General features: G+C 60.0%; 2 protein-coding genes across 7 annotated transcripts in view; one reads left to right on the top strand and one right to left on the bottom strand.

The window, feature by feature from the left end:
* The window catches only part of HDAC7 (histone deacetylase 7), a 37,737-nt gene extending 21,152 nt beyond the window's left edge, over positions 1 to 16,585 (top strand). For 5 of the 6 annotated variants that reach the window (XM_038577457.1, XM_038577461.1, XM_038577460.1 and 2 more), the window contains 21 exons: positions 843 to 958; positions 1,165 to 1,290; positions 1,599 to 1,690; positions 1,883 to 1,993; positions 2,144 to 2,324; positions 2,555 to 2,751; positions 2,998 to 3,171; positions 4,278 to 4,497; positions 6,017 to 6,150; positions 6,316 to 6,436; positions 6,687 to 6,736; positions 7,945 to 8,052; positions 9,313 to 9,368; positions 9,519 to 9,606; positions 10,657 to 10,776; positions 11,000 to 11,097; positions 12,476 to 12,594; positions 13,242 to 13,375; positions 13,612 to 13,696; positions 15,108 to 15,246; positions 15,405 to 16,585. In XM_038577457.1, coding sequence (XP_038433385.1) covers positions 843 to 958; positions 1,165 to 1,290; positions 1,599 to 1,690; positions 1,883 to 1,993; positions 2,144 to 2,324; positions 2,555 to 2,751; positions 2,998 to 3,171; positions 4,278 to 4,497; positions 6,017 to 6,150; positions 6,316 to 6,436; positions 6,687 to 6,736; positions 7,945 to 8,052; positions 9,313 to 9,368; positions 9,519 to 9,606; positions 10,657 to 10,776; positions 11,000 to 11,097; positions 12,476 to 12,594; positions 13,242 to 13,375; positions 13,612 to 13,696; positions 15,108 to 15,246; positions 15,405 to 15,450 — 2,515 coding nt within the window. In that variant the 3' untranslated portion in view covers positions 15,451 to 16,585. The remainder of the gene's footprint in view (positions 1 to 842; positions 959 to 1,164; positions 1,291 to 1,598; positions 1,691 to 1,882; positions 1,994 to 2,143; positions 2,325 to 2,554; positions 2,752 to 2,997; positions 3,172 to 4,277; positions 4,498 to 6,016; positions 6,151 to 6,315; positions 6,437 to 6,686; positions 6,737 to 7,944; positions 8,053 to 9,312; positions 9,369 to 9,518; positions 9,607 to 10,656; positions 10,777 to 10,999; positions 11,098 to 12,475; positions 12,595 to 13,241; positions 13,376 to 13,611; positions 13,697 to 15,107; positions 15,247 to 15,404) is intronic. The other variant, XM_038577458.1, reaches the window with a different exon arrangement.
* Positions 16,586 to 17,643: 1,058 nt separating this feature from the next.
* Positions 17,644 to 25,923, bottom strand: SLC48A1 (solute carrier family 48 member 1). The gene is made up of 3 exons (XM_038577463.1): positions 25,750 to 25,923; positions 19,402 to 19,569; positions 17,644 to 18,852 (listed from the first exon to the last, which is right to left on the bottom strand). The coding sequence occupies exons 1-3, from the start codon at positions 25,883 to 25,885 to the stop codon at positions 18,716 to 18,718; spliced, it is 441 nt and encodes a 146-aa protein (XP_038433391.1). The 5' UTR covers positions 25,886 to 25,923; the 3' UTR covers positions 17,644 to 18,715.
* Between the last annotated feature and the right edge of the window lie 1,656 nt (positions 25,924 to 27,579).

Below are 27,579 nucleotides of genomic sequence, written 5' to 3'. Positions count from 1 at the left end.
TCTCTCCGCACCCCACCTGAAGCCCATCCTAGCTGCCCACCCTGCCACAGCCATACTACGCTTGCTTGCTGCTTCCTATATGAGTCCCTTGTCTCTCTTTCTTTTATTTTTTATTTTTTTAAAAGATTTTATTTATTTATTCATGAGAGACAGAGAGAGAGAGAGGCAGAGACACAGGCAGAGGGAGAAGCAGGCTCCATGCAGGGAGCCTGACGTGGGACTCGATCCCAGGTCTCCAGGATCGGGCCCTGGGGCTGAAGGCGGCGCTAAACCGCGGAGCCACCTGGGCTGCCCTCTCTCTTCCTTTTAAAAGATTTTATTTATTCATGAGAAACACACAGAGAAAGAGAGGCAGAGACACAGGCAGAGGGAGAAGCAGGCTCCCTGCAGGGAGCCTGATGCGGGACTCGATCCCGGGACCCTGGGATCACAGCCTGAGCCAAAGGCAGACTGGACCCCTGGGCCACCCAGGTGTCCTATCCCTTCTCTCTTTATGACTTCCCCTGAGCACAAAAGTATCCTGATCCCTAGAGTAGTTTCCTCCCACAGGAGACAGAGGCCCCAGGGTGACTGGCCCTCACCCCAACCCTGGGACCGTGGCTCCCATGCCTGGATCAGAGGCCTGCACTGCAGGCTGCCGGGATGGGGGGTGGCCCGGTGCTGCCACCTGGAGATGGCCCCTATTCTTGCGGCCGCACGCACAACCCCTGGCCCTGTCAGCTGCTGCCTCCCCTAGCAGGTCCTGGGGGCCCATGCTCAGAAAGGGCCCTTGCAGAGCCCTTGGCTGCCAGGCCTCTGGGCATCCCTGCCCCTCTGAAGCCGGCTTGGCTTTAACTCCACAGAACTCTCGAGCCCTTGGAGACGGAAGGAGCTGCTCGCTCTATGCTCAGCAGCTTTCTGCCTCCTGTGCCCAGCCTCCCCAATGACCCCCCGGAGCACTTCCCTCTCCGAAAGACAGGTGAGTGGGACAGGCAGGTGGAGGCGTTCCGGGGGTGGGGGTTAGAGGGGCAGGACATGGGTGGGGAGTGTGGACGGTCGGAGAGGGCAGCAGAAGGTCGGCCCACAGTGCTTGTCTCCCTGACCCTGCCTTCTCTTGCCTTAACTCGGAGGTGAGCAGGAGGGAGGAGGGTGGTGTGGGGCCAAGTAACGCTGGTGCTCCCGCAGTCTCTGAGCCCAACCTGAAGCTGCGCTACAAGCCCAAGAAGTCCCTGGAACGGAGGAAGAATCCGCTGCTCAGAAAGGAGAGCGCCCCGCCCAGTCTCCGGCGGCGGCCCGCAGAGACCCTGGGTGGTAAGGGGCCGCAGGGTGGGCGGAGGTGGCCCTGGTGTCCCTCTGGGTCAGGTCCCGCCCGCACAGGGCTGCAGTGCGTGGTTCCAGAGGATGTGTCCTACACGCTTGCGGGGGCGCCGAGTTGGGGCTGCAAGCCAGCCCCTGCTCCGCTGGCTACCCTGACGTCTGCCCAGAAGAAGGGGCACCTTAACAATGTGCCCAAAGGCGCTGGAGGCTAGCGGCGGCCTGCCTGCTTCCTGCTGTCCTGGGAAGGGGGACTGGCCCTGTTCTCCGGGCCCTGGGCCCTGACTGCGCATCCCCGCCCCCAGACTCCTCCCCGAGCAGCAGCAGCACGCCAGCGTCAGGCTGCAGTTCCCCTAATGACAGCGAGCATGGCCCCAACCCCGTCCTGGGCTCCGAGGTAAGGCCACGCCAGGCTGGGCTCTGCGGGGGCAGTTCTGAGGCTCAGCCTTCCTCACAGCGAGCAGCCCTCACCGAGCTGGGGCCGCAGGGTGTGGGCAGCCTGGACCTGAGCCTCCTGGGGCTTCTGGGGAAGGCAGGCCCAGGGGTAGAGGTCTGGGACCAGTGACCCCTGCCCTGCTCCCCATGGCAGGCGCTCTTGGGCCAGCGGCTGCGGCTGCAGGAGACCTCTCTGGCCCCGTTCGCCTTGCCGACAGTGTCCTTGCTGCCCGCAATCACGCTGGGGCTGCCCGCCCCTGCCAGGGTGAGTGGCTGAGGCGCCCTCCCCCACTGCGAGCCCCCAGCTTCTGTCGCTCCCTCCTCCTCCCCCCTCCCCCCAGCATCTCCACTGCTCTCTGCGGGGGGGATCGTCCCCCCCCCATGCCCACTGTGACTCCTTCCTGCCTCTCCGCAGGCTGATGCTGACCGCAGGACCCATCCGACTCTGGGCCCTCGGGGGCCGGTCCTGGGGGGCCCCCATGCTCCCCTCTTCCTGCCCCATGGCTTGGAGCCCGAGGCTGGGGGCGCCTTGCCCTCTCGACTGCAGCCCATTCTCCTCTTGGATCCCTCCGTTTCTCACACCCCTCTGCTGACGGGTGAGTTCCAGGGCTTCTCCAGGGGAGGGGCTGGTCCCTGCATCCTGCTCAGGGCCCAGCTGGGGAAGGGCCCTCCGGCCCCTTGTGCAGCGCCCCATCCTGCGCGTCTCCCTGCTGAGCCCCTGCCCCTCTTCTCCCCACCCCGACCGCCACTCCCCCCTGCCTCTGCTGCCTTCCATTCCTCCCTTTGGTTCCCTCCTTATGCCCCACCCCCACCCCGTTCTTTCCAGTGCCCGGGCTTGGGCCCCTGCCCTTCCACTTTGCCCAGTCCCTACTGACCACCGAGCGGCTCTCTGGGTCGGGCCTCCACCGGCCACTAAGCCGGACCCGCTCAGAGCCCCTGCCCCCAAGCGCCACCGCCCCCCCACCGCTGGGCCCCCTGCAGCCCCGCCTGGACCGGCTCAAACCGCACATCCAGCTGATCAAGGTGAGGGGAACTGGCTAGGGGAGGTGATGAGGGGTTGCTTCAGTGGGGCCCTAGGGAATGAAAGAAGGGGAGGCTTAGGAAGGGCTGGGACTTGGAGGGCCAGAGAGAGTATATGGCTCCTGAGGGCCAAGAGCTGCGTGGCCGCTCAAGTCCCAGCAAGATGAGTGGCCACCCAGCCCAGGCCACCAGGGCCCGCCACACCCTGCCTTCCAGCCTGGCTTCTCAGTGGGCATCTCCCCTCCCCAGAGGCCAGCCAAGCCAAGTGAGAAGCCCCGACTGCGGCAGATACCCTCCGCTGAGGACCTGGAGACAGATGGTGGGGGAGTGGTGTCAGTGGGGGATGACGGCCTGGAACACAGGGAGTCAAGCCATGGGCAGCACGACACCAGAGGCCCGGCTGCTCTCCAGCAGCACCAGCAGGTAGGGCGGTGCCCGCGTCCCTGGGAGGGTGTAGTCGGGAGACTCTGGGACCTGGCATAGATGGAAGGGGCGGAGCTAGGTTATCGGTGCAGGAGACAACTCTGGGACCCATGGTTGTCCTTCCAGAGCCACACCAAGGTGCAGACATACACGTACCCATGCACACGGGTGCATACATACGCTTACACCCTCTGGCAGCCTGCCAGTCTCAGCGCGGGGAGCCACGTCCCTTGTCCAGTGGTGAGGCTGGCCTTTCACAGAGCGGTGCACATCCCTGCCCTAGTACCTCTCCCCTGTGACTGGTTGTACCGTGTCCAAGAAGGGGGCCGGGACAGGAAATGGGGCAGAGCCAGGCACCAATGCTTCAGCCAAGGTGCTCTCACAGTGTGAGTCAGGCCGTGGGGTATGAGTTTGCGAGGGCTGCTGTAACAAGTACTACAGACCAGGTGCTGAAAATGCAGGAAATTTTCTCCAGCTTCTGGAGGCTAGAAGGTGGACACCGGGGTTAGTTCTTTCCGAGAGCTCTTCCGGGCCTCTCTCTTCGGCTGTAGATGGCTATTTTCTCCCTGTGTCCTCACATCATCTTCCCCCTATGCCAGCTTGTGTCCAACTTTTCCCTTTTTATAAGGACAAAAGTCGTATCGGATGGAGGCGCACCCTAATGACCTCATTTTAACTTGATTACCTCTGTAACCACCTGTCTCCAAATAAGGTCACATTCTGAGGTACTGGGGCAGGGCTCAGGACTTTGTTGAATAGGAAGTGGCGGGGACACAACTCAGCCCATGGCACGTGGCAACAGTCCACACGTGTGCAGTGGCTCACGCAGGTCCCTGTGTCCCTGGGCAGTTGGCCCGAGGCCCTTTACCTGGGTTCTGGCTTTGGAGTCCCAAGGGTCCAAAGAACTCTAGTGGCACAGGGTGGTCATTCTGGGGCAGTGCCGAGGGTTCCGAGATCAAAAGCCCGAGCCCAGCCAGGAGGCAGGGCTAGAAGCATCCTGGAATCTCTCCCGGAAGGGGCCTGCCTGGAGGTTTCCAAGGTCTTGGGCAGAAGCACATGGAGCAGAATCCGGAGTTCTGGAGACTGAGGCCCCTTGCGTTCCTCAGGTGTTCCTGTGGGAGCAGCAGCGACTGGCTGGACGGCTCCCCCGGGGGGGAACTGGGGACTCTGTGCTGCTTCCCCTGGCCCAGGGCAGTCACCGGCCCTTGTCCAGGGCTCAGTCGTCCCCGGCTGCGCCTGCCTCCCTGCCGACTCCAGAGCCCGCCAGTCAGGCCCGTGTCCTGCCCAGCTCAGAAACACCTGCCAGGACCCTGCCGTTCACCACAGGTAAGGCCTAGATCAGAGTGAGGCTGGACAAGGCTGGGAGCACACGGGGGCCCGGGCACAAGTCCGTGTCGTGTCATGACGCCCCTCAGGACGTTCTCAGAGGCTATGGAGCGCTCTCTTGGCCCTGTTAGATCCGCGTGGCATCCACGGCGCAGGCCGAGTGGGTGGTCGTCCTCGTTTTGCAGACGAGGAGACCTGGGTTCGGGAAACCAAGGTGACAGGCTCACGGTCAAAGAGCAAGCTGCCGGTGGAGCCAGGTTAAGAACCCGCATCCCCTGACAACTAGTTCAGACCTTTAAAAATACTTATTACGGCTGTTCTGTTTGCAAAAAAAAAAGAGCTCCAGAGCATTTTCAAAACATTGAAAAATACAGAAGTACCTAAGAATAAAATAAAAATCACCAGCCAGCATCCCACCACCCCGGGCAGCCTCTCCTGAAGCTGCTGTAGTTCAGCGCCACCTTCGTCCCCGCTGTACACAGATACTGTACGCACACTTGTGTGTTGTGCCCCACTTTGTTCTGTGAGATGTTACAGGTGCATCATGATACAATTAACCTTTATTTATTTTTTTATTTTTTTAAAGATTTAATTTATTCATGAGAGACACAGAAAGACAGGCAGAGACATAGGCAGAGGGAGAAGCAGGCTCCATGCAGGGAGCCCGATGTGGGACTCGATCCTGGGACTCCGGGATCACAACCGGAGCCAAAGGCAGACACTCAACTGCTGAGCCACAATTAACCTTTAAAAGCAAGATTTTCGTAGCGTTTCATCACAGTATTTTATTTATTTATTCTTTTGAAGATTTGTTACGGGGTTGAACAGCTAGGTGGTTACTGATTTTTTTTCTTCCTGGTGTGAATTCACTTGTTCCTAAATCTTCACTCGTTCCCTGGCATTGTTTCCGAGGGCTGCTCTTAAGGAGTGGCATCCCTGGGTCAAGTGATATGAGCATTTTGAAGATCCCAATGTCCCGAGGCGTGCTGACAGAGACCCACCCGCCTGCGCAGGGCCCTCTAGGCGTCCCGCTGGTCGGGCTGAAACAGTCACTTCCCCAAAACTGCATCTGTCTTGTCACATGGCCCCAGGTCACTGTGGGCTTCCCAGCTCTTGGTTTGGGGGTTTCTGAGGAATTCTCTCTCTTCTCATTGCCTGTTGGCAGCCTGTCTGGGTCATGACATCCAGGGTGAGACCCCGTTAGGCTGTGAGCTCTTGAGGTCTTGGTAGCCATCCCGAGTCATGCGAGGAGGGCCAGTGTGGCAGGAAGGCAGGGGCTGTATGGCAGCAGTGTTGGCTGGGGCATGTGGGGTGGGGAGATGCTGAGGCTGCCCGGGTAAGAGGCTGGGGTGTGTGGTATGAAGGGCCGAGGGGCAGGATGGGGTATGCAGCACTGTGTGTGTGTGTGTGGGGGGGGTTCAGGTCAGCCTGTACGTGGGTGTGAGTGTGTGCAGCCATGCAATGGAGGGGAGGTGCCGGGGCTTCCCCGGGCCTGGGCCCTGAGCTGGGCTCTCGGCAGGGTTGGTCTACGACTCGGTGATGCTGAAGCACCAGTGTTCCTGCGGGGACAACAGCAGGCACCCGGAGCACGCGGGCCGCATCCAGAGCATCTGGTCCCGGCTGCAGGAGCGGGGCCTCCGGAGCCAGTGCGAGGTGAGGATGCAGGGTGGGGGCTGCGCAACTGGACGAGGCAGGCGTGTAATGGAAGGAAGGGGGTGGGAGGCCCCGGAGCCAGTGTGAGCGGCGGGCCCGGCGGGTGGTGGTCACGGCGGGGAGGCGGCGAGCAGGGGCTCAGGAGCTCTGCGCACCCTCCCTCAGTGTCTCCGGGGCCGGAAGGCCTCCCTGGAGGAGCTGCAGTCGGTGCACTCGGAGCGGCACGTGCTCCTCTACGGCACCAACCCGCTCAGTCGCCTCAAACTGGACAACGGGAAGCTGGCAGGTAGGAGCCCAGGGGCGCCTGGGACCTGCACTTGTCCCCTGACCCACCCAGTCCACCCGTGCCCTGTGTTCTCTTGTCCCGGCTCCGCGCAGCCTGTCCCTCCAGCATCCTGGGTGTCCCCACCCCTCCCTGGTCCCCCTGCTGTCCCCCACCCTGTGCACCCACCTCCAGCCCTCTTCAGGGCTCTCTGCTCCCAGGCAGGCTGGGGCCGAGGGGCTTCAGCTCACACACACTGGGCCTCTCCCCACAGGGCTCCTGGCACAGCGGATGTTTGTGATGCTGCCGTGTGGTGGGGTAGGGGTAAGTGTGCCCGGGGGGTCTTGAGCGGCCATTGCCATGGGTTCTCGGAGCTTCCCCCTTCTGTTCTCCCAGGCCCGGCCCCTACCTGCTTGTTCTTGTGGTCCTGCCAGACCCACTGGGCCAGGGGCTCTCCCCTAATGCTCCTCTGCCGACTAGAAGCTCCCTATGGACAGGTGTGTCCTCCACCCATCAGTGTCTCCTGAGTGGGGGGCCCTTTGGCTTGCACCTAGAAGGTGTTTGGTAAATGCTGAGTGAGGCTCAAGGAGCAGGGGATCGTCTCCCTTTGTAAGACCCTGGTGGTGGTCGGGATCCACCCTTCCTCACACGCCGGCCTGGCCTCCGGGGCTGTGGGGGTGCCTCCAGTGTCCTCGGTGACCCAGGCCGTTCTCTCCCCCAGCCCGGCGTCCCCTCGTCCCTGTTCAGTCTGCTTAGGGGGCTCCCTGCCTCCTCTGGTGGTGCCCCTGCCAGGATGTGGGGGCAGGGGACGGAGGCCTAGTTTTGGAGGGAAGTGGGAGCCGTAGCTGGGGGGCTGTTTGGGAGCCAGTCAGTGCCCTGTTCACAACTTCCCATTTCTTGCCACTTTCTGATTTTTCCAACTGTTGTTGCTTCTGTTTTCTCCTCCCTCCTCTCCCTCTGTCTCTCTCTCTCTCTCTCTTTCTCCAGCCTCTTGCGACTCTCTCTGCCTTCCTCGCCTCTCTTGGTCCGCCTCGCCCTCCCCATCTCCCCATCATGCCCCCCGGCCCCTCCCTAGCCTTGAGGCCCAGGGACTGGGTTTGGGGGGCCTCCCAGCCTGGGCTAGGGGCCCTGAGTGGAAGACAGTGGTGCAGACGGCCCCTCGAGCTCCGACCGTCCCGCAGGGCCTGAGCAGAGTCAGCTGGGGCTTAAAACCCCCTCCCGGTCCAAACCCCAAGTCCCGCCCAGGTAACGCCATGCCCCCTCCTCTGACCGGGGAGGCAGGCGCGATGCTGCCGGCAGAGTGCTGGCCACATACGGGCTGGTGATATGGACTGAAGCTGGGAAGAAGTCATGCTGGGATTGGGGGACACAGGAGGCCTTGCCTTTGGGTGGTGGGGCACTGGGGAGGCAGCACTGTCTGCCCAGCTCCCTGCCCCTGGGGTCCTGGCCGTGGGGTGGGCACCGCCCAAGTGGGCCCTGGCTCCTGTGGGGCGGGCCTCGGATGATGCAGGCCCTGACTCTGGCCCCCACAGGTGGATACCGATACCATTTGGAATGAGCTGCACTCCTCCAACGCAGCCCGCTGGGCCGCCGGCAGCGTCACCGACCTCGCCTTCAAAGTAGCTTCCCGTGAGCTAAAGGTAGGAGGTTGGAGTGGAAAGTGGGTAAGCCACAGAGGACGTAGCAGGACGCGGGGCAGAGGGGAAGGCCAGACCCAGAGCCCTAGGCCTCTCGCTCCTCCTGCCTGGATATCCCCACAGGGTTTTGGAAGGGAAATTGAGAGCTCTGGGGACCAAGCTGAGACTCGAACCTTTATGCTTGTCCTGGTGCTGTTGGGTAGGGAGTCAAGCTACTGGTCTGTAAGAGAGCCAGGGTCCTAATTATTCAGGATCACTTAACACACAGACCTGCTGTGTGACCACTGGGAGGCTGCACAGCATCTCTGGACCTTTGTCCATTGGCAGATTGGTCCTTGGCAATCCTGAGGTCTTTCTGGTTTTGTTTTTAAAAGATTTTATTTATTTATTCATGAGAGACACAGAGAGAGAGGCAGAGACACAGGCAGAGGGAGAAGCAGGCTCCCTGCAGGGGGCCCATTGCGGGACTCGATCCCGGGACCCTAGGATCACGACCTGAGCCAAGGGCAGACGCTCAACCACCCAGGTGTCCTTTTATTTATTTATTTTTTTAAGATTTTATTTATGGCAATCCCAAAGTTTTATAGCTAGGGTTGGTGCCTGTGCGTGTTTGCTCTGGGCTGAGCGCCTTACAGGGGCTTGTGCTGAGGCCCGCACCCCGCACTGTTGAAGTTGAAGAGCTCACAGCCCAGGGTGCTCACCTGTTCAGCGTCCTGGCTCCTCCTCGGGGATGGGGAGGGGGGCATGCAATCCAGAGCTCAGTGCTGAGCTTTAAGGTCGGGCTTCACCCCTTTACAAGTGAGCAGCTTCCCATAGTTATTTCACTTGCCCAAGCTTCAGATTTCTCCTCAGCTGTGAACTGGAGACAGTCACGTCTGTCTTCTGGAGGTGTTGTGAGGACTAGATGACATTTAGCTCAGAGAGATGTCAGGATGAAGTCCTGCGTTTATAGAGTGCCGGGGCCCCGTGCCGGCCGTGTAGCTTTTACCCAACAAATAGTAGCTGTTGGTATGAAGTGATAAGAGGCAGGACACTCCCGGGTGGGGGGTTTGTGTTCACGGCCAGCCTAAAAGCAGAGGATGTGCGGCCTGGGGGGCCAAGCCCCGGGGCGCCTCAGATCCAGCCTGGCCACGTTCAGAGCTGCAGACAGCTAGTGTCCTATGGCCTCTACTCAAGGGATGAGCCTGGGATTGTGGGCAGCTTCATGGAGATGTGGGTCCAGGTGCGGGCCGTTTGGCTGACAAGCATTCTTTCTGTTTCCAGAATGGTTTTGCTGTGGTTCGGCCCCCAGGACACCATGCAGACCATTCCACGGCCATGTAAGGCCGGGGGGAGGCTTGGATGGGTGTGAGATGGGGGGCATTCCCCCTCCGTCCCCTGAGCCCTCTGGGGCTAGGAGGCTGGAGAGGTGGAGACATGAGGTGGGGTAGCGGGGATGGGCTCTCAGAGCCTCTCTCTCCTCCTCCCAGGGGCTTCTGCTTCTTCAACTCCGTGGCCATCGCCTGCCGGCAGCTTCAACAACAGGGCAAGGCCAGCAAGATCCTTATCATGGACTGGGTAGGTCCCGGTTCCTAGCCCCTTCGAATCCGAGAGCCCAGTGGAAAGAGCCCTGAGCCTGGCATCGGAGGGTCTGGCTTCCTGTTTCTAGTTCCACGTTAGCCTCCTGAGCCTCCACTTCCCTCTGTAAAATGAGGGCGAAGATAAGCCCCACATGGGGGGGGCTGCCGGGAGGCCCTCAACCATCACAGACTCCCACAGCAGGAGAGCCTTTCGAATGCTCTTCGGCCTCCACTGGCTTCTTCCTGCGGATATCATAATTGCCACATGTCCCGTCCAATCCCAGTAGTAGCCGGTAACCTCAGCGTGTCCCCAGTCACGTCCAGACACGGCCGTTTGACCTGCGATGTGTTTGATTCTAACTGTAGCCTGGTTTCCGATGAGGAATGTGAGCTCAGAGAGGTTAAGTATCTCGCACATAGCCACACATCTCATAACTCCCGAGACTGGGATTTGAACCCACTTAGCTCTGGAGTCCATGGATCTAACCAAGCCGTAGCACTCTGCACCAACATCTGTAAATGGGGCGTTCCTCTGCAGAGGTTGAAGACAGCGGAGGAACTCTCCACACTTGTGCCCACGCACCATCCTGTGACTTATTACCAAGTGTCGGGCCACAGCTCTTCCTAGGGGCAGGCCTGGGCCTCATGGACCCGCCCCTCCGTAAGCAAGCTGGCTTTCTGGTCACGGGCACCACTCTATGACCTTGGACAAGACACAGTGGCGGAGGTCCCTGGCACGCGTCGTCCTGGACTCTTCTGTCTTGTGCCATACATTTCTTGCTCCCGCTGGCTGGCCGGCCCTTGGCAGGCCTCCTTCCCCCTTCAAGGGCCTCAGGGGATCTCCGCCCATGTCCAGGGTTGTGCACACACATGTGCACACTTGGGAGAGGCTGAGGCCCAGACTTGGGAGCCCTTAACAGCGGTCCTTACTCCTGGTCTCGGGACCCGACCCTCAGAAGAGGGCCCCTCAGAACCCTTCCGGCCTGCACCTGTCTCCGTCCGTGTGCTTTCAGGACTTCCCTGACCCTTCGTCCCTCTCCCCGCACAGGACGTTCACCACGGCAACGGCACCCAGCAGACCTTCTACCAAGACCCCAGTGTGCTCTACATCTCCCTGCATCGCCATGATGATGGCAACTTCTTCCCCGGCAGCGGGGCCGTGGATGAGGTAACGACACGCTCCCTTCCAGCCCCGTTGACTCTCCCTCATGGCCCTGCCTCTGCCACAACTAGCTGTGGGATCCTGGGCAGGTTGGTTAGCCTCTCTGACCCTTCGTTTCTCCATCTGGAAGTGAAGAGGCCAGATGGGCTGGTCTCGCCACACCGGCATCCCGGGATTCCTCTCCTGGGACTCTGCCCTCATCTTCTCTCCCTTGCTTCCTCTTTTCCAGGTGGGAGCGGGTAGTGGTGAGGGCTTCAATGTCAACGTGGCCTGGGCAGGAGGTCTGGACCCCCCGATGGGGGATCCTGAGTACCTGGCCGCCTTCAGGTAAGGCTCTGGGTGCCCAGAGGAGGTCTCCCAGCGAGGCTACCCTTCCGTGCCCCTTTGCCCAATGGCACCAGGCCGGAGGTGATTGCTGCCTTGGCAAACTGTCCTCATCCAGTTACTGGACATCGTAAGCCAGTCCTGGGGCGGGCCTTCCAGGCTGAGACGAAAGGAAAAGCCCTGCTATACTGGCCACTAAGAGCCTCCAGTCCCCATGAGAAGACAGGAAACACAGAATGAAAAAGTCAAGGGTGCCTTATAAAGTCACATGTTACCAAGAGCCAGTGCTGAACTGAGTGCTGGAGGGTAGTCAGGGTGGGGGGAGCCTAGCTGCCACATTCAGGCAAGAAAGCTGCCTGGAGGAGGTGGGCTTTGTACAGCAGATAGGGAGCTGAAACTGTGGAGAAAGAAAGCAGGTGCTGTTGATATTGGAAGAGTTGCTTAAGAAATGGCATTCTAGGGCGGCCCAGGTGGCTCAGCGGTTTAGCGCTGCCTTCGGGAGGGCCTGATCCTGGAGCCCCGGGATCGAGTCCCACGTCAGGCTCCCTGCATGGAGCCTGCTTCTCCCTCTGCCTGTGTCTCTGCACTTTCTCTCCGTCTTTCATTAATAAATAAAAAAAAGAAAAAAAAGAAAGAAATGGCATTCTAGAAGAGGGGCTTTGGGCTCAGTTTAGGAGCTCTTATATGTTTCACTCCGGGGCACCCCATTTGGGAGAAGAGAACCCTGGAAGTGGGTCTCAAATACTTCTCTGGAAATACTCTCCGTGAGAGCTAATTCTGTAGGAGCCCTGGACTGGGCTTCCTAGCATCTGTGTACCCCAAGCCCAGGGCTTTGAAACACATCAAAATGAACCCCAGAGTTGGGTGAGGGATGGTGGGAGGCAGCTGAGGGGGATGGCAGGGGCAGAGGATGAAAGAATGGATCTGGATGGCCCAGGACCTCAGGAGAGTCAGCTCGCAGGTGGCGAGGGGTGAGGTGCGGTCAACTCAGTCCAAAGTGGGTAGCAGCTGAGTACCAGTGGTTTCCGGTCCCTGAGGCTTCGTGATCTGCTCCCACTGTGGTGCTGCCCAGTGCCCCCCAGGCACCCCTACCAGTGCCCCCCTACACACACACACTTTCCTTCCCTTTGGTGCCCCATCCTTGATTCCTTCCTGCCTTTTGCCATTGAAGAGCTCTGGGTGGCCGAGTCCTTAGGCTGTGCTAGGGATATGGGTGGCCAGCCAGGTCAAGGAGGTTAGAGGGATCCATTTATCCTGCTGGGCGATCGGGTGTCTTGGGGTCCTAAGAGCAGGGTACCCACAGTAAATCTGGTGGGGAGGGGCCTCTGCCCCTGGCAGCCCTGCACAGAGTGATGAGCCCCCGCATCTGGCACCCTCACAGGATGGTCGTGATGCCCATCGCCCGAGAGTTCTCTCCGGACCTGGTCCTGGTGTCAGCTGGGTTCGATGCTGCCGAGGGTCACCCAGCCCCACTGGGTGGCTACCATGTTTCCGCTAAGTGTAAGGAGAGCCCAGCCTGGGGGGAGATGGAGGGAAGGAGGGGTAGGCCGGGAGGGGAGGCACTGCCAAGTCCAGCGGAAGGTGGCAATGGCCGGCCCAGGGTCACAAGGACTGGCGTGTGGCAGCTGGCCCTGGCATTCCCTGGGCCCTCCTAGCTGAGCCTTACCCAGAACCCTTTGCATGACCAGGGCAGTCACCATGGGAGGCCTCAGCTACCATCTGGGGACTAAGTCTGGTGGCCAAAAAGCTCAGCCGTAGGGCCCTTCTCTCCCCCCCACAAACACCCCAGTTGTGCCATTCCCGGCTGGGTTGGCAGCTTCCCCTGGGGGAGGATGGGGAGGAGCAGTGTTCTTAGAACAGAGGGACTCGCTCAGCCTGCTGGGCCCCAGGGCAAGATGGTGAGGCTTAGTGGAAGACTGGCGGGAGTCCAAGCCCTGGCTTCTCGTCCGGCCCTGCCACTTAGTAGCTGTGGGCCTGGTGCAAGTCCCTTAAGCTCTGCAGGCCTTGACTGGGGCATAGGATAGGTTTTACCCAGGAGTCCACGTGAAAGCCCTTGAAGCGGTAGAGGTGTATGCATCTGATCATTATTTATAAAGGAGGACGCCCTCCACCCTGCCTCTCCTGTTCCTCCCCACCGAACCGTCTAGGTTTTGGGTACATGACGCAGCAGCTGATGAGCTTGGCGGGCGGTGCGGTGGTGCTGGCCTTGGAAGGTGGCCACGACCTCACAGCCATCTGTGACGCTTCTGAGGCCTGTGTGGCTGCTCTTCTGGGCAACAAGGTAAGCTGCCCCCCAGCCCCCGCATCTGTGCATCTGTAGGGCAGGGGTGGCAGGCCTAGAACGAGGGGGACCAACGGGGTGCCCCTTTCCCAGGTCAGATCTAGGATCCGGGTTTCCAGCCTTAGGCAGAGCCAGGAGCACATGAGTATTTGTGCCTGGAAAGCCAGGGCCCTTGGCGGTGGGAGAGAGCTGGGCCTGTGCGTCCCTACGGGCTGATAGGCTGTTTTCTATTGTAGGTGGATCCCCTCTCAGAAGAGGGCTGGAAACAGAAACCCAACCTCAACGCCATCCGCTCTTTGGAAGCCGTGATCCGGGTGCACAGTGAGTACAGAGAGAGGGCACCCACTGACCCCAGACTTGGGAGAACCTCCAGGGGCTACTGCCCTCAGTAACCCGGGCCCCATGGCCTCCAGTGCCCACCAGGCGGGGGGCTCCACTGCTGTGCAGCAGTGGGCTTCCTCTGAATCACCCCCACAGTAATGGCGGGACTTCCTCCCTCTCCATGTTGGGTACTCCTGGAGCCCTCCGGGTGGATCCAGTGAGGACCATCAGTCCATCAGGGGGGACCCCCTGCCTCCTCAAGGCAGGACCGGCCTCCCATCCCCAACCTCAGCCCTAGGCCAGGGCCAGGCTGGAGCAATAGACCTTTTGCCAAAAGCGCTGGATCCTAGTTTGACCCTCAGTCCTGTCCATGGGGATCTTGAGAGCTTTGCCTGCTTTGGGGGCTTAGAATAACCCTACATTTGGGGGTGCCTGGGTGGCTTCATCGGTTCAGCATTCAACTCTTGATTTTGGCCCAGGTCTGGCCTCAGGGTCATGAGTTGAAGCCTTGCATTGGGCTCTGTGCCCAGTGTGGAGTCCACTTAAAAATAAATAAATAACCCTACATATGGAAAGCATTTTGAATTTTCACCTTTAACCTCCATGGAGCACTTAATGTAAAGACCCACGTTCACTGCTAGGGATGCAAAAACGAATGAAGTCGATTTCCCCACATCCAGGGCCAGTAGGGGAAGTGTGCATAACAATAAAGATGCTCCACTTTGCGTGGAGTCTTCACCCTGGGACCAGGCTCTGGGCTGGGCATGTCCTGTGGACGTTATGTGCCTACAACAGTAGGCAGGATGGTCATGTCCATGGCTAGCGGGGGTGGTGGAAGCCCAGGGCGGGTAGGTGACTTGCTGGTGGCTCCACAGAGCAGCCGTGGTGGCAGTCAGCTCTGTGCCATGTCCCTCCCACGTCCCACACTGTCCTGTCCTATGTGTTGGGCTGAGCATCACGTGGGGGCTGTGCATGAGTGACACCCTGTGTTCCAGGAGGCTGGGGCTCGGGATCTGTGAGGTGGTCTGAGATAGACTCCATCTAGGGAAGAGTGAGCTCTACTGGTGCTCTTAGGGACCCCATGCTGTGGGAATGGGTCAGAGGTGGGCTCTCGCCCGCAGGCGTAGGAGAGTGGCTCGGGCACCTGCTGGGGCCTCTTCGTAGCCCCACCGGGTCTGGTCTGCTCACCCTGTCAGGGCTGCGGGGGGCCAAGTGAGGGAAAGTGTTATGTTGAGGGTAGAGGCAAGGGAGAGCGCTGACCCCAAACTGAGGATACGCCCATACGCCCACTGACGGGGGGCCCTTGGCCTTGAGAGGTCCAGCCTCGTATCATCAGTCTAGGATGCGCGGTGTGGCAGGGTGGAGGGGCTTGTTTCTCTAACCCTTTCTGACTCTCGGCTTCTTGGCCCAGGTAAATACTGGGGCTGCATGCAGCGCCTGGCTTCCTGTCCAGACTCCTGGGTGCCCAGGGTGCCAGGGGCCGACACAGAAGAAGTGGAGGCAGTGACCGCACTGGCATCCCTGTCCGTGGGCATCCTGGCTGAAGAGCGGTAATGCCCGGCCCCCGGCCCACACAGCCTCTCCACCCCTCGGACCCTCCCTACCTGATGACCCCAGATCCCAGCACGGCCACCCCAGCCTTCCCCGGCTTCCCGGCATGCAGCCCCCGGCCCTCCAGCATCCCCACCCTTGTGTCTCCCTCCTCCAGGCCCCCGGAACAGCTGGTGGAGGAGGAAGAGCCTATGAATCTCTAAGGCTTCACAACGGATTTGCCTGCCCACCCCTGCCCTTCGGACCTGGTTCTCCTCTAGCCTCTGGCAACAGTACCCAGTCCCCGGGTCTACAGAGGGCCTTCGGGCAGGTAGTTGGGGCCAGAGCACAGCCCCTTGCCAGTCACCCCAAGGAGCCTGAGCAGGGCCCTGCATCTAGGATAGGGACCAAAGAGGACCCGGGGAGGAGGCCAGCTGGGCAGCCAGCCCCACCTCAGTAGGGCTCTCTCAAGAACAGAGTCGACCCCTTTGGGGTCCAGGCCCCTGGCTGGGCCCCATCCCTCAGGACTGCACAGAGGAGGACTAGCTCGGTCGGGCCCACCGATAACCACTATTCTTCATGGCTCCGTAGACCCTGGGCTTTGCACACGGCCCCAGGCTCCACGCAGAAATGTGAACTTGGCCTCAGCCAGGGTGGCCCTCCCTAGGCTCTGAGGGCTGAGCTGGAGTATGGGGGCGGGGGGAGGGAGGGGGAAGTCAGGGAGTCCCTTACCCCTGAGTGCAGGGGCATCCCTCTTGCCTGCTTCCTCAGATGACTCTGGAAGCTTCCCCCCCCTGCCCACTCCCCCCCCCCACCCCCGCCACTGGGCAGGGAGACAAAGCTCCTTCCGAGAGAGCAGTGGTCGGCAGGCCTCCCATCGGGTCCCAGCCCCTGCCACAGGCCCCCCTCCATCAGCCATCTCAGTGCCCTGGCGGAGCCGACAGGTGCTCTGGGAGTTCCGTGCTTCCTGAGCCGATGGTGCCAAACTCTTCATCTCCCCTCAGCGGCACAGTGTGACCGCCAGGGGCCCCTCGGTCACCGCCCCCCTCCGTGAGCCCTCTCTCTTTCTGGGGTCTCCCTCACCCAGCTCTCACTCCTGCCCCACATAGGACTAGCCTGGCTGAGGGGAAAGGGGTGGGAGAGTGGATGCAAGACACAGGGGAGGGGAGGCTGCCCTGGCAAAGTCTTCAAGGCTTCTGGGGTCCTGGCCTGGGGCCAAGAAGGAAAGTGTTTGTGTGCGTGTGAGAGAGAGTGTGAGAGTGTGTGTGTGTGTGTGTGTGTGTGTGTGTGTGTGTCTTCCCCAGGACCACCATACCCTGTGTATGTATGCATGTTTTTGTAAAAAAGAAAAAAAAATAAGAAAAAAAAAAGGAAAAAAAATCTGAACAATAAATGTTTTATTTGCTTTAAAGATGCCTGTGAAAGGGCCTCTGGGGAGGAGGGGTGTTCGGTGGGTGAACAGCTGTACCTCGTGCGCACGCGTCTCGTTTACTGTGGGAAAGGGCCCAGCCCCCCTCCAGCCCCCCTTCCAGCTCCCCCCCTCCGTGGCAGCTCCCTTGCAGAAAGAATCCCTTCTGAACACACCCTGGCCGTCCCCACTTGCCCCACCTGGGGGTAATAGAGCGGCAGCCGCTTTGGGCTGAGTCCAGAGAGAGCAGGCCTGCCGAGAGGGTGGGATGGAGACGCGCAACCCGGGAAGGCATCCCCCGAGGGTGGTGAATCCGACCTACCTGGGTTCAGGTCCCAGCTGGGAGCTCAGGTAAGTCACGTCACCTCCTGGGACCTCTGTTTATCAGCTAAAGGCTCCAGAAATAGACTCTGTTATGGCCCCTTCCTGCTCAAATGCATCATGACTTCCTAACATATAATGAGCCTAGAAGAGACGATGCATGAGGCAACAGGCCGGGACAAGCTCCTCCAATCACCGGAGAGGAAGGTGCCAGGCTGCCGGGGCCTGTCTTTACAGTTCTGAGCCAGCCAGGCTTCTCCGACCGGCAGGAAGAGCAGCTTCATCACCTCAGACCTCGCCCCAAGCCCACGGCCTAGGAGACTATGAAGGGGAACAGGTTCAGCTCCCTTCCCGTCTGTCCTGGCCTCTTGGGTGACTGACATGAAATGCCACTGGTGGTGCTGAGGCTGTGCCTCTGCCTCTGGGCATGCCCCCGACCCCTGGCTGGGGTGAGCTGAGAGCCAGGCTACTGGGCTCCCTGATGCCAAGAGGGGCCAGAGGGAGAGGGCCTCCAGCCCCTGGGGCAGTGGTCCCTCCTCTGCCCTCCAGGGCACCAGTGAGCTACGGAGATGGGTTTCCCGAGGCAGCTAGAGACCCACCACCACCACCCTTCCTGCTTCCCGCTCCCCCAGCACCCCCAACCCCCACCCCACAAGATTCCCACCCCCCAAGGAACCACCAGAGGCTGTCTGGTACAAATGGCCGCTGTATTTCTGCTAAAGTGACAGTGACACAGATAAGGCAAAGAGCTGAAGGGCAGGACACATCAGGTGGGAAGAGGGTAGACCGTGCAAAATGGCAACCTAACGTAAAAAGGTAACAATAGCTCCCTCCCTCCCGAGTTAGGTGAGCCCTTGTGCCAGATGGCAGAAAAGCAGATTTTTGTCCTGCGGAAGGGAGATTTAAAAAGATGAAAGCTCTAGGCGGAGGGCAGTGAGCAGGGGAGCGGGGGGACGTCTCGGGGCCAGGGGTGATGCATGTGAGAAGTGACAGAAATGTAGGGCTGGAGGTACACGGGCACGGATTTGCGGGTTTCCTGCCAGCCTGCACCATGGTGGGGGGCAGGGCACCTTCCCCAGACGTTCAGTCTGGCTTCATTCAGGGAGTCCCGCTTTGTTTGGGGTGTGTGGTGTGTGTGTGTAAAAGAGAGGGCTTGGGGATGCTGAAGGAGATGACCGGCTCTAGCACACTCACGGGAGACCCGCTCTGGGAGGGGACACTACACTCTCCACTCCGGTCCCCAGGCCTCGGGGAAAAGAGAGCCAAGTGTTGCCATCCCTGGGACTGAGGAGTTAAGCTATCCGGCCCTCAAAGGACAATGGGATGGGGGGTTGGGGTCGGGGCTGAGAGGTCTCTACTTGAACTGACCTCCCAGGTTCTCAGCCTGGCCTGAGAGACAGCGCCCCCAGGCAGAGGTCAAGGCTCCCTGCCCTACCGCTTGACTCACTGCCCTGGCCCCGCTTGCTTTCTCACTGAGTGCTAAGAAAATAGATCCATCTGAAAAGGTCTAAAGCTGCCCTCCAGCCAGGCCGATGGGGAGCCGCGTGGCAGGAAGGACCCGTTTCCACCGCACCCGCGTGTCCCACACCGCGTGTCCCACAAAGGGGGCAGGACAGCTTCCTAGGAGACGGCAGTCCTCCTGCTGTGTTTCTTCTGCCGCAGATCTAGGGCCTCCGGGGGGGTGGTAGGCCTGCCCAGTACCTCAGAGGCCGAGTCCAGGTCCTGAGGACCCCCAGGGGACAGAAGCCTCACCCCTTGGGTCAGAAATCGCTGAGGATGCTGATGTCGGCGAAGTCAGCCCGGTAGCGGTGGGCGTAAAGGCTCAGCAGGAAGGCCCACTTGAAGGAAATGAAGCTCCAGACGCAGGAGAGGTAGTAGCTGTTGGGGTCTGTGAGGCCTGCAGGGGAGAGGAACCCCACGGTGACTTGAGCCGGCTTTGCCCTGGACCCCTGCCACCAGGCCGCAAGCCCAGGGCCACCCCTCCCCACAACCTCCAGGAGAGGTGGCCTGCGCTAGCCAGTTTTAGGGCCTTCGGGGTTTGCAGGCAGGAGGCCGTGGGGACGAGGGAAGGTCAGGGCTGGCCAGTGACAGGCCTGGATGGGCGCTCGGCCCTGGGTTACCCAGCGCCCCTGCACCCTGCTTCCAGCCCTAGACTCCTGGGGCCCGGAGGGCCTTTGCCCACTTGCTGGCCGCAGCCACCAGGGGGCGCTCCCACCCCAGAGCCGGGCTCGAGGACTCCCCCCAGGGGCTCTATCCAGGACACCCCTGCCTGCTGACCTGCAGAGGACACCGGGTTCCCCGAGCCCTTTCCAACCCAGGGGGCTGGGTACTCATTACCCCCTCGGTGAGAACCCCCAGGCACGGGCCTCCCAAGTTCCTTGGACACAAGCTTTGGAACCAGGACGGGAATCCCAGGTGAACCCCCAAGTGCCCCAACAGCGCTCACTCTGGTGTCGGGTGACAGCCAGCACGAGGAAGGTGCAGAAGGTGGCCACGGACACGGCCGAGAAGAGGACGCCCACAAAGAAGAAGCCACGCAGTCCCTTGAGCCAGGTCCTCCAGTAATCCTGCATGTACATCACGTGCGTCACCAGCACCCACAGCGCCAGCACACCTGCCGGGGGACAGGCTGGTCAGCTGGGGGGGGCCGCCCTTCCCCTCTCCCCCTCCCGCTGCCTTCAGCCCAGGGGCCTCAGGGGCCCCTGGGACCCTTGGGTCCCCGAGGCCAGGGCTGCTAGCTGACTAATGCTGAGATAAGGTGGCCTTCCACTCTCGCTGCTTCCTGACTGCGGAGTGGAGTGTTCTGGAGGCTACGCGGCCTCTGGCATCACAGCACTTGGAGGCAAACGCAGATAAGAGAATCTAGCTGTCTTCTGGTAAGCCAGATACTAAAGTGACTTGCAAAAATTGGGAAGCATGCCATTCTTCTCCCTCTTTTTTTTTTTTTTTGTCTTAAACATGACTATTTCTTACACGGGGATGTTATTTTATGCTAACGCAATGTTATTTTTTTTTATTTATTCATGAGCGACACAGAGAGAGAGAGAGGCAGAGACCCAGGCAGAGGGAGAAGCAGGCTCCATGCAGGGAGCCCCATGTGGGACTCAATCCTGAGAATCCAGGATCACACCCTGACCCGAAGGCAGGTGCTCAACCCCTGAGCCACTCAGGTGTCCTGCAATGTTATTTTCAATATTTACTTTGGAATGCTTGACAATGTTCTGGGTCTTAATTTCTAGTGTGGTACAGATCAATAGATATAACCCACATCAACAAAATTTCCTTGGGGCTTCACTACTTTCCAGGGGTGTAAAGAGGTCCTGACATGGGAAGGTCTGGGCATCACGGCAGCCAGCCTGCTTCCCAGGAACCTGCGCCCACCTACCGAGGGCCCAGAGGTGGGAAGCGGCGGACTCCCCAGATGCTCCGGTTCTACATGGCCCTCAGGGGCCTGGGGCTGAACTCTTGGCCAGCGGGGCCCTTTCAGAACCCCACGGACTGGTCTTGCAGAGTGAAGAGGCCCAGCACTGAGACCCCCAAGGCCACCCAGCACCCAAGTGGCCTTGCTCGTCACCAGACCCCATGTCACTCCTTCCAGTTTGCAGAGAGGGCAAACCAGACGCCCCCCGCCTCTCCAGGGTCTGCCCTCTGGGCCTGGCCGGGCACTTCCCCTACAAAGCCAGCTGCCACTCAGCCAGTACAATGATGCCCTCTGTGCCAGGCTGTGCCTGCCGGCACGGCCCCAAGAATAGAACAAATACCAGTCCCATTGGCAAGGGTCCGGAGCAGGGCCACAGGGTCCCAGCAAGGGAGGAATGAGGAAAGAGGCAGGGCCAGCTGCAAGTGGTCTACGTGTGGGGGGGCTACACGGGCTGCTGGATCCCAGGAATCAGGAGATGTCTCAAAGAGGCAGCTGCAGAGTGGCTGGGTGGCTCGGTCAGTTAAACGTCTGCCTTCGGCTCAGGTCATGACCCCGGGGCCCTGGGATCAAGCCGAGCCAGGCTCCCTGTTCAGCAGGGAGCCTGCTTCTCCCTCTGCCTGCCACTCCACCCGCTTTCTCTGTCAAATAAATAAATAATTTTTTTTTTTTTAAAGGCAGCCACACACACTAAACGCAGCGTAGCATATGTGCATAGCAAGGGTGGATATCTGGATGGGGAAAGTGGTTTTCTTGGGCAAGGGAAAGACGGAAGGAAAGTAGATGGGAGATTGGCGGTGGGAGAGTGCTCTGACTGAATCTGTGAGTTTATTTCTTAGGCCAGGTGCTAAGTATAAGGGAGTTCATTAAATCACCTGTCCTTTTTTATATGCCCCAAATACTTCTTTCCTTTCCTTTTTCTTTTCTTTCTTTCTTTTTTTTTTTTTTTTTTTTCCCCAGTTAGGTGGGCGGCATTATCACAGAACCCTGCTCTGGCTATCAGCTCAGAAGCTGTCACAATTCGGGCGGCCTGGCACAGGACCGTGAGCCACGGGACTATGAGCCAGGAAGTCTGGGGCCTGGCACAGCTGTGCTGCTCGTGACCTCTTACAACCTTAGTGCTTCCACTTCTAGAAATGGGTGAGCCCAAGGGTCCTGCCAGCCTGGAAATGTGACCACCTCAGGGGTTCCCCGCTAGCGAGGGTTCGGGCCCTGCCAGGCCCGGGCCCCATCCCACCCTGTTGGACCCATACTCTCCAGGCTTTGCCCGTCCCCACCCCAACTTTCTGCGGGTCAGGGGCCTGGAACCTGGGTCCCTCCACCCCTGAGGTCAGGGTGAGCCAGAACAAGCATCTCCATCCCTGCCTAGACAGGAAGCTGGAGGTGGACAGAGTTATAATCTCACGGCTTCCCCTTATATCTTCTACGACCCGGAGCATGTGGCAGCGGCCCTTCTCAGAAGCATTTCCCAAACCCCCCACATGCATCCTAAGTGCTCATCTGGGCATTCTGTTTGGGTTCTTAAAGGGCCCTAGGAAGAAGGCATATTGTTCTGAGCGCGTCCGAGGAACAGTCGGATGGGCATCTGCCTGGGATGGCTCCACGTGCCCCGTCTCCCCAGTTGGCCATGGAGGGCTGGGGGACATGAGCTCTGGGATCCTTTACCGCTCCAAGATTCTGGAGCCAGCTTAGGAGAACACTAAAGAGGTCAGAGTAATTCCTCTGTGACTCAGCAATTTCTGGGTTAGGAAATGCTGAAATAGGGGCCTGCACAAATGCCACATGTTAGTCCACTGGCCGTGCTGCAGCTGTGCCCCCAGGCCCTCCCGCCCCGGGCGTACACCCACGTACCAGGAAAAGGGAGATGGCCATTTTGGGGGTTCCACATACCAGTTCTTCGTTAATAAGCAGGCACAACCTTAACCACCTCTCACTTCCCCTGTGCACAGGCCTTGCCTCCAGATAAACACAAGCCACTTCTGGAAGCAGGCCAGTTCCCACCAGCCCGGGCTCCCACCACCTTCCTTCGAACAGGGACCTCCCCACAGGTGGTCGGTGAAGGAGCAGGAGCCCCAGCTGGTCCCCTCCCACACCTCACGCCAGAAGCAACGGTGTCGGGATCCCTGGGTGGTGCAGGGGTTTGGCGCCTGCCTTTGGCCCAGGGTGCGATCCTGGAGACCCGGGATCGAATCCCACATCGGGCTCCTGGTGCATGGAGCCTGCTTCTCCCTCTGCCTGTGTCTCTGCCTCTCTCTCTCTGTCTCTCTCTCTCTCTGTGACTATCATAAATAAATAAATAAATAAAATTAAAAAAAAAAAAGAAGCAACGGTGTCTCAGCTTCGCTCTCTTCCTACAACACGCTGGGCTACTCAGGGCAGAACGGACAGCTCCGCAGGCCCACCCGGCTGCATGGCCACGCCAGCCCTCACCCCACCCACCCCACCGCTTTGGTGGGCTCGCAGCTGGCAGACCAAGGGCAAGGACGGAGCAGAGTTGGTCGGTGAGCGTCTCACCAGTGGCTGGGTTGGAGGTGAGGAGCGGGGAGGGGCCAGAGGAGCCCACAGAGACACTCAGACAAGTGGAACCCTGGTCCAGGGCCCCACTCTGTTCTTGAACCCCTGCCCTCTACACCAGCCCTGGGGAAAAGCAAGGCCCGGAGCCCCAGGACCCCTCTCCCTCCCAGAGGGAGAACACAAAGCCATTTAGGCCTCTGGGGCAAATTCTCTATTCTTTCCGGGATGCCTTGGTGACTCAGTGGTTGAGCATCTGCCTTTGGTTCAGGTGGTGATTCTGGGGTCCCGGGATCGAGTCCCACATCGGGCTCCCCACTGGGATGTTGCTTCTCCTTATGTCTCTGCCTCTCTCTGTGTCTCATGAATAAATAAATAAAACTAAACATTTTTTTCTATTCTTTCCACCTTTCTTTGGTCTACTAGATCTGGAGCGAGAGTCCGTGTTTCCCCAGGATTCCCACAGCAAAACTATTTTCTCTGCAAGTGGCTTTCCTCCAAACCAGACACCCATGAGGATGGGAGACAGTAGGTCTCCACCCAGGAACACTCTTCCCATTGGCCCCAGGGACCCCAGGGACTCCAGGGCTGACCCTGCCTCAGAAACCAGCATCCCATCGCCCCTGCCTCATTTGCAGGGGAGAAGGAGCATGCTGGGGCTGGCTTCTGGTGACTCAGCAGCTTCTGGGCTGGAAAGTGCCAAGTCAGAAGTGGGGTGCTCACAAGTCAGTAAATCTGCTGATGCTTCACCCCTAAAAGAGGAAGGAGGCTGCCTGGCTACAGACTTTCCCAGAACCCACTCAGGGTGGAGAGGGCCCGTGGCTCTGACCTGGCCACCCCTCCGCCCGCCCGCTGCACCACCACCACCAAGTGGCTTTGCTCTTCCATTGCCACCTCCTGGTTGTCTGGAAGGCCAGACTGTCAGGGAGGCGTCAGGACCCTGCTTCAGCTGCTTGCTGCCCTCACACCTCTCCCTGCAGGTGGCTCGGTGGGCCTCAGGGGCTAAGCGAAGCCTTCGGGGAGGAAGAGAGAGCAGAGTCTGGGTCAGAAGGAAAGCTCATACTCCCTGGAGCCCAAGGTACAGGGCCTTTACCACAGCCTCCTAGGAGGCAGCTGTGGGATGAACGCCGCAGAGCGTTCTAGACTCACTACTGCCAACCTGGAGGGGCTCTCCGAGATCATCTCTTTCAGTGGTATCTCCTCCCGCTCCTTACAGCGAGGAGGAAACTGAGGCCCGGGAGGCATGGACGTGCTCAAGGTCGTGTGGCTAGGAAGGGCTCAGCTCTACCCGGCCGGACTCAAACACACCAGCTCTGATCCCAGATCCCAGGGACGGCCTTCCCTCCTCGGCCCCAACCAGCCCCTTCCTCTCAGGCGGCAGTACAGCCACAGGACGTCGCCTGAAGACACGGCCTTCCCAACAGAAAGCAGCAGGGCCTACGGGACTACAACACAAAGCCACAAGGAGAGACCCCTGAGGAGCACAGTAGCAGCAGGGGGTGCGGGGACCCCTGAGGAGCACAGTAGCAGCAGGGGGTGCGGGGACAGGGGACCAGGGGTCTGTAGATATCGGAGCAACCCTGGGCTGGCTGTCTCCAGGGAGGACAGGAACCCACAGGTGGGGGGGGCAGGAGAGCATCCCAGCCAGGGTGCCCCCCAAGGTCTCTGGTGTTGCTCAGACTGTGGCTATGCACACCCCTCTTTTAAGAGAAATGCCACCTCCCATTCCTTCTTTACCCAGGGAAGGCACTCAGGAGGCTTGGGGGCTATGAGGAAATCCAGTTATTTTCAGCGAGTCCATTTAGGGCTTCTTTTGGGCAGAGGATTTTTTGTAATGGAATGGGATCTCCATATGTACAAGTAATACCCTTGCATGTATTTTTTCCCAAAGTTCTTTTCCCACGCATGTTATTTCAGGTAGCTGTGTAACCCTGGGCAAGCCATTTATTTACTCTAACCCTCAGTTTAATGCCTTATCCGTGAAATGGGCACGACAATAATGCCTACTGCTTAGGACCCGTGCAAAGATGAAATAAGATGGAAATAAGATGATGATGACACACAGAAAGTATTAGGGGGGGAAATGCTAGCGAGTAGGAATAATGTTTTGTCTTCACCCGATTCTACAACACAGAGAGGCCCATGGGTGCCCGAAGGTGCACAGTGAAGACACAGCATCGGGGAGGACCCCGCCTCAGGCAGCACCCTGGCGCTCTCTCACTCTAGCACTTGCCTCCCTTTGCGCTCCCCCCCTTTTTTTTAAAAATAAGATTTTATTTATTTATTCATGAGAGACACAGAGAGAGAGAGAAAGAGAGAGAGAGGCAGAGACACAGGCAGAAGGGGAAGCAGGTTCCCTGATGTGGGACTCCATCCCCGGGGGACTCGATCCTGGGGGACTCGATCCCGGGGACTCGATCCCAGGTCTCCGGGATCACGCCCTGAGCCAAAGGCAGCCGCTGCACGGCTGAGCCACCCCGGCGGCCCCCCTGTGCCCCTTGAAGCCCAGACGGGGCAGCGCGCGCTGGTCCCGCACGCCTGGGCCGGGAGCCCCCTGGGCGGGGCGCAAGGGGCACGGACGCGGGGGTGGGGGTGGGGGTGCCCGGGTGGTTGGGCTCCGCGGGGCCTCGGCAGGGGGTGGGTCCCGCCCTCCTCCCCGGGGACCCCCGGCCCCCCGGCCCTCCGGCCCCCGGGGGAGGGCGCTCGCGGCGCCGAGGTGCCCGGGCACAGGCGCGGTGCGGCGGGCGCGGGGAGGACGCGGTCGCGGGGCGGGCACTCGCGCGGGGCCTGCGCTGCCCACGGGCGGCCTGGGGCCAGCAGCACCCCCACCCCGCGCCCCGGGCCCCGCGCACGCGCCCCGGGTACCTGCGAGCCCCCCCATGGCCGCGGTGCCCGGCTGCCTGTACAGCACGGTCCAGACGAGGAAGATGGAGAAGCCGGCCGCGGAGCTGAGGCCGGAGTAGGCGGCGCGGAGGCCGAGCTGCAGGCGGGACGGGGCCATGGGGCCGCGGGCGCCGGGCGGAGGGCGAGCGCCGCGGGGTCGCAGGTGCAGGGCGGGCGGGAGCCGGAGCGGGAGCCGGAGCCGGAGCCGGAGCCGGAGCCCGAGCCGGGAGCCGCCGCCGGCCCGCGCTCCGCTCCGCCCCGCGCCCGCCCCCGCCCGCCCCCCGCGCCGCCGGCACAGCGCCCTCCCCGGCCGGAGGCCGCCCGCCGCCCGCCCGAGGGCCGAGGTGACCTCCCGGGGCCGCCGCGCCGTCCGGGATGGGGAGGGGCGGGGGGGTCCCTCGCAAAAAAAAAAAAAAAAAAAGCAGGTTCGGGGGCGCATCCCCAGACTTACCGGGTCACGACCTTCGGGGCTGGGCGGGGCCCGGAAACCGATATACACACGAGCCACTTGCGGCCCCGGTGACTTGAAAATGTTTCTCTTTGAATACGATTCTCGTTTAAAATGTAAATTTCTCGGGGGCACCGGGGTGGCTCGGCGGTTGAGCACCTGCCTTCGGCTCAGGGCGTGACCCTGGAGACCCGGGATCGGTCCCGCGTCGGGCTCCCTGCAGGGAGCCTGCTTCTCCCTTTGCCTGTGTCTCTGCCTCTCTCTCTGGGTCTCCCATGAATACATAAATAAAATCTTAAATAATAATAATAAAACTTAAATTTCTCGATATAAAAATTAGGAAGCACGCAAGTACACAGCGAATAGGGTTCCTGCCACCCTGCGCCCACCCACCAGATTCCCTCCCCCAGACTTTTTTTTTTTAATTTTTTTTTTTTTTTTATGATAGTCACAGAGAGAGAGAGAGAGAGAGAGAGAGAGAGGCAGAGACACAGGCAGAGGGAGAGGCAGGCTCCATGCACCGCGAGCCTGACGTGGGACTCGATCCCGGGTCTCCAGGATCGCGCCCTGGGCCAAAGGCAGGCGCTAAACCGCTGCGCCACCCAGGGATCCCCCCTCCCCCAGACTTTACAGGCGCATCTCCGAGGATCCTTCCCACTGACCGATGTTTGAGAACCCCTGCGCTGAGACCACCCCCGCGGAACCTCAAACACCTCTTCCACGCGGACACCTTCCCCTTCCTTCCCGGCCTATACCCTTCATCCCCCACCCCAAATCCCTACCAACCACCTGCCCCACTCTCAGAATCTATAGCAGGAGTATATTGAGCTTCCTCTGTGAGCCCAGCTTCATACCCGGAGCTGAGAGGGAAAATCAAACAGAACACAGAGCCCTCAAGCACCTGTAATCTAGTGGGGGGGGGGGGGGGTCCATCACATACCTGCACAAAATAGGTAGCCAGTCTCTGTATCAGTTTCCTTTTGCTGCTGTAACAATCACCACGAATCTAATGGCTTAAAGCAACACCTATTTATTATCCCGCAGTTCTGCGGATCAAGGTCCAACAGTGGGTCTCACTGGGCTTAAATCAAGGAGATGGCAAGGCTGCCTTGCTTCTGGGGGGCTGGAGGGGAGAGTCTATTTCCTTGCCTTTTTCCAGCTTCTATAACCACCCACATTCCTGGACTCATGGCCCTCTTCCTTCATCTTCAAAGCTAACAATCACATTACTCTGACCTCTGCTACTGTTGTCACCTCTTCTCTACTGATGATTCCATTGCCTCCCTCTTCCCTCGTAAGGACCCTCGCAACTGAGGATCTGGATCATTTGGGACACCTGGGTGGCTCAGTTGTTTAAGTGTCCG

Source organism: Canis lupus, chromosome 27 (genome assembly GCF_011100685.1).
Source record: "Canis lupus familiaris isolate Mischka breed German Shepherd chromosome 27, alternate assembly UU_Cfam_GSD_1.0, whole genome shotgun sequence".
In the NCBI taxonomy this organism is placed as follows: Eukaryota; Metazoa; Chordata; class Mammalia; order Carnivora; family Canidae; genus Canis; species Canis lupus.
This window is presented reverse-complemented; position numbering and strand designations above follow the sequence as displayed.

What these genes read in the sequence shown, in the direction of transcription:
- SLC48A1 (XM_038577463.1), bottom strand. Translation starts at nt 25,885, where the DNA reads ATGGCCCCGTCCCGCCTGCAGCTCGGCCTCCGCGCCGCCTACTCCGGC. An exon ending in GGCCATGGGGGGGCTCGCAG is followed by an intron (nt 19,570 to 25,749) that starts GTACCCGGGGCG and finishes GTCCCCCGGCAG; the next exon opens with GTGTGCTGGCGCTGTGGGTG. An exon ending in GGCTGTCACCCGACACCAGA is followed by an intron (nt 18,853 to 19,401) that starts GTGAGCGCTGTT and finishes TCTCCCCTGCAG; the next exon opens with GCCTCACAGACCCCAACAGC.